Consider the following 4,976-nt stretch of genomic DNA (forward strand, 5'->3'; position numbering starts at 1 on the left):
GAAATTTAGGTTTGATTCAATGATTTTTCAAGCTTAAAACAAAAAATATAAAATAAAACTGAAACATTCTGGCCAAAATTTATCTAGAATATACTGGGATTTAAAATGAGATAAAAATTATTATGTTTTGTTCTGTTTTTTGAATTGGTATGAAATATTTTAATCATTTCAGATGAAACATAACAAAATTAACAACCTTGATTCTAGCCGACTCTAGTGATCCTAATTTGTAATTCATTTATTTTTAAAATAATTTATAACATATATATTGATTATTGATTAATGAATATATAAAAATATGCTTGTTTTATTTTGTTTTGATTAATTCATGATCAATGTTTGATTTTTGTGTTAGATTATATTTATTATATATGGATAAATTTGTGGGACCATGCGGATAATTATATGAATTTCATTATGCAATGTTTATTAATCATTATGAATTTATGAATTGTATAAAGTTTTAAAAGGATTTTATCATCAAGAAATTACATTTTATGATCTAAAATGCAAGCTTTGTTTTCACTAAAACAAAAAAATGTGCAAATAAAATTTTGATTCTATTAAATAATCAACTTATAATTTTTTAAAGGATTACGGTCTTAAAAAGTTGATTTTTTTTATTAAAAAATAATTATAATAAATATAATTTTTTTCCTCAAAAGTATGTTAATAAAAAAAATATTTTATTTAGATCAAAGAGTTAACTTGTGAGTCGTGTAATCCTTAAAAGGGTTTTACTTCCAAAAAATTGAAGCTTCCTGGTTTTAAAAAGAAAATATAAGGTTATGTTTTTATTGAAGAATTGATGAAGTATGGTAGAATCTTTTAAAAAATTCTGTGCTTGTAAAGTCAAAACTTTGCTTAAAAAAGTAAAAATACAAATTGCATAATAAAAGGAAAATGGGACAAATCTCAACTTATTATTTAGTATCCTTTTGAATCTTGCGCTTACCATTTAAAAAATAGAATTAGACTCTGTCGCTAAACCTAATCTCAAATCACTATTCTAGTTTTTGTAGAAGTTTTTACTTACAATAAGTTAATATATATGTATTAATTTAGAAAAATTTATTGTATAAATAGAAAAAACATTTTTATCATTAAAATTAAAATTAAAAAAAAAATTAATCGTAATATTTTAAGATAATTATTTTTTTAGCATAATCAATTATTTACTTGTAACTTAGAAAAACTTGTTTAAGTTCTCAAATACCATAAAACTAGACGACTGGATTGTCAAGATGTCACATGCAACAGTATATACCTTAATTGTTGTAGCAAGCCACAAGCTTTACTTCGGGTTAAGTTAACAGATCGTCCTGTACTGTGATAAATTACGCAATCAAATTCTTATATTATTTTAATAGTTGATTGAATGAATGAATTCCTTAACTCTATCAATTTATTTAATACATTTTTTCTATTAGTTATGTCATTGAAGGAATTTAATAACCTTTTGAACGACGCGACGTGCTTCTTTTAACGTGGTTTACTCACAATCTATTCTCCTCTTTTTTCAACAAGAGATAACTTTGAATGGGGAGACAAAAGATGGTTGTGCGAAGGAGGAAGAAAAAAAGGAAAATTGAAGACAATCACAGCGTTAAAAAAACAAATAATAAATGCAGTCTTCTTCTTCGTCGTCCTTGAACAGTCGCAGGCATTAGACCCCTGTACCACTTCCATTAAAAACAACTTCAAGTGAATTCTGAAAAAAGAAGACAAGAAAGAATCAACCCTCATGATCTTTATTTCAATCCACAAGGTACAGCAGCGTTGGGGTTCCGAATCACGTATTCAAAAGGCGAAGATGGAGCTTTCAGATCTGTAGTGTGAATGAGTTGGGAAAGAGGGCGAGTTAACTCACATGTGTTTAATTAGTAATATGATGGCCTTGATGGAGGTGGCTGGTGAGGCTTTGTTGATGGACATTTTTCCGATTTTTGGAAATCGATACCCAACAATACATTTCAACCTGAAGACCATTCAAGATTGTCATCTGTAAAACTCTTTTTAAAGAAGCAATACGCTTTCCCTTTTAACGCTCTTGCTCGAGTTTCTCATCTAGCAACAATCCCATGAGAGAGGATATGGAGCGAAGAAGAAGACGACAAGGCTGGCTTGATCAAATTCAGATCTGGGTTCTTAAGTTCTGGATATCACAAGGCTGATTTTATGTTTTTCAAGAATTCACTGGAAATTATTTTAAATGTTTAAAAAATAAAGTAATGTTTATTATTGTAGTAGTGGGTAATGTTTAAAGTATTATTAATTTAAAAATATATAAAAATAATATATTTTTATTTTTTAAAATTTATTTTTAATATCAACATAAATTTAAAATTTTATTAAAGCATGATTTCTCCTTAAAAAAAAAAAGAAAGACTAGGATTGCATCTATTATTTATTTTTTATAAATGTAATTGACTTAACTATTTCTTTAATTATCTTCCATCTTTATTAAAGGCTTTATGTTATTAATAAAATTAAAGAAATCACAGGTCAACCAAGTCAAGACACGTGTCATGCAATTAGTTAAGTTGCAAAATTCCATATCAACAACATCATTAGTGGGGAGCGTATTAAGCAAAGAAGAGGGACTTGATAAGCTATTAAAATGATAAATGGATTTAATTAAACAATTCAGTATATTACAGGGCCGTTTTATTTCTCACTCAGAGATATTTTCATATAGAACAGAGGATATATTCTCATAAAACAAAAATTATATAACTCAGGATTTGCTCATTTTAATTGTGAAAATGAAAAAAGTGATTCCTCAAGATTTAAAAGTGAAGTTTAATTCACAATTAACGGATGATTCAGCATAGCTGTCAGGCAAGCATGGTTAGACCGTAATCAAAACGACTTCAATCTATTTTTTTATATATAAATATAAAAAACAAAAATGACTTAAAACACCCTGACTTCGTTCACCTGACCCCCCATTTCTTTCGTTATAGATTCCTTCTCAGGTTCACGGTAGAAACATGATCCTCCATCCATCGCAAATTAAGGTGGAAAAAAAAAAAAACAAGATAACAAGCAACTAATAAAAAAATATTTAAAATTATAATAGAAGTTGTTTTTGAAAATGATTTTTATTTAAAAATATATTAAAATAATATTTTTTATTTTTAAAATTTATTTTTAATATTATTATATTAAAACAAGTTAAAATTTTAAAAACACGATCATCTACTAAACCGAACACCGCCTAAAACAACCAAGTTAGCTAGCTGGCTTTGAAAAGAATAATAATAAATAAAAGGAAATTAACAAACAAAATACACCGAAACATCGATAAGATTTACTAAAATAAAACAAGAATACAAACCAGGACAAAATCGTCAATTACATGTACACAAATATAAGAAAAGAAAAGAAAACAGCATCAATTCACCTTGTTGTCCTCTTCGATAACCACCAAGGCCCCTTTCCCACCCATCTCTACCTCATACCCCCTCGTTACTCCCTCTCTCTTTCCCTCGCCTCCCTCCCCCCCCCTCTCTCTATCCCCACTCCCTCCCTTTCTTCATGAAGCGCCCGCTTCACACCGATCCCGGAAACCAAAACAAAATTGACATAAAAATGAAGAAGAAGAGGTACCAAGAAGACGAAAACAAGGAAGAAATAGAATCTGCAGTCAATACAGGATCTGGGTTTATGAATTTAGACGAGAATTTACTTTTTGAGGTGTTGAAGCACGTGGACGCGAGGACTTTGGGTAGTGCAGCGTGTGTGAGCAAGCAGTGGCACCGGACAGTACAGGATGAGAGGTTATGGGAGCTGATCTGTACAAGACACTGGGGTAACATGGGTTGTGGTAATCAACAACTGAGATCTGTTGTTTTAGCTCTTGGTGGGTTTCGTCGACTTCACTCTCAGTACCTCTGGCCTCTATCAAAGCCACAGTCAAATTCCGCTGGCTCTGCTTCAGCTTCTTCTTCTGCCTGGAATCCGTTCTCGCCTATGATTGGAAATAAGCCACCGGCTAGGTGGGGGAAGGATGAGGTGCATCTGTCTTTGTCTTTGCTTTCAATTCGGTATTATGAGAAGATGAATTTTAGCAACAGAGGGAGATGAATTAGAGTTATTATTATGTAATTTATATAAGAGAATGTCTTGTTAAATCTTAATCTGGGATTTTATTTTTCCTTGTTTTTGTCTAAATTTGGTTTGGGTTTTTCTTCTCCTTTGTCTTTTTGGCTTTGGTTTGTTTCTCGTCGTATTTGATCTGGGTTATTACTAATTAGATCTGTAATATGTAAACCTTAATGTACTCAAGTAATTGCTGTTTCGCATTTTTGCTAGCTTTTATGTCCAATTGGGTAATCACAATTGTGATTATACTTTTATTTGAGTTTGCAAGAGCTACAAATCTGTGTTTGGATTCCATGGAAAAATAAAAATTGAAGAATAAAGTGAATTTGTTCGTATCTATTCGTGATCTCCTTTTAGTAAAGGGGTGGTTAAGGAAGGGTTTTCATTGCAGGAAGAGGCTTAAACAGACAGGGCCAAAATGGGCAGGGCACAGTTGTAATTAAAGGCTGCCACTTCCCATGCTTTCAGTCAATTTTGCCACGGTGGCGAGGGGGGTTGAAGACGTTGAACTGTTGTTTTACTCTTTTTTTTTTAATTGGTTGAAGACGTTGAACTGTTGTTTTACTTTTTTTAAAAAAATAATTTTGTTATATTTTTGGGTTTTTATGTATATATATATATTAAAAAATAAAAAAAATGCTATTTTAATTTATTTTAAAGTTGTGTGGTCAAAACTATAGACATCATAAAATATGGATGGACAGAGGGAAAAAAGGATATATAAAAACAATAATATTATTTTAAAATAAAAGGCATATTCTATATTTCTTATCAACACTCAAACCTCTGTTTGGTTGGTATTGTGTTTGTGTTTGGAGGCTGGGTAAAATTTTAAATATTTTTTTGGTTAATATAATTTTTATTATTAT

The 4,976-nt window shown here is 30.1% G+C and overlaps 1 protein-coding gene across 1 annotated transcript; it reads left to right on the plus strand.

Moving 5' to 3' along the window:
• The first annotated feature begins 3,479 nt into the window (after positions 1 to 3,479).
• Positions 3,480 to 4,361, plus strand: LOC105120593 (F-box protein GID2-like). Its single transcript, XM_011018848.1, has one exon. It carries the CDS (start codon positions 3,541 to 3,543, stop codon positions 4,087 to 4,089), a length of 549 nt encoding a protein of 182 aa, XP_011017150.1. The 5' UTR covers positions 3,480 to 3,540; the 3' UTR covers positions 4,090 to 4,361.
• Positions 4,362 to 4,976: the final 615 nt, after the last annotated feature.

Source organism: Populus euphratica, unplaced genomic scaffold (assembly GCF_000495115.2).
Source record: "Populus euphratica unplaced genomic scaffold, PopEup_1.0 scaffold6.1, whole genome shotgun sequence".
NCBI classification, from domain to species: Eukaryota; Viridiplantae; Streptophyta; class Magnoliopsida; order Malpighiales; family Salicaceae; genus Populus; species Populus euphratica.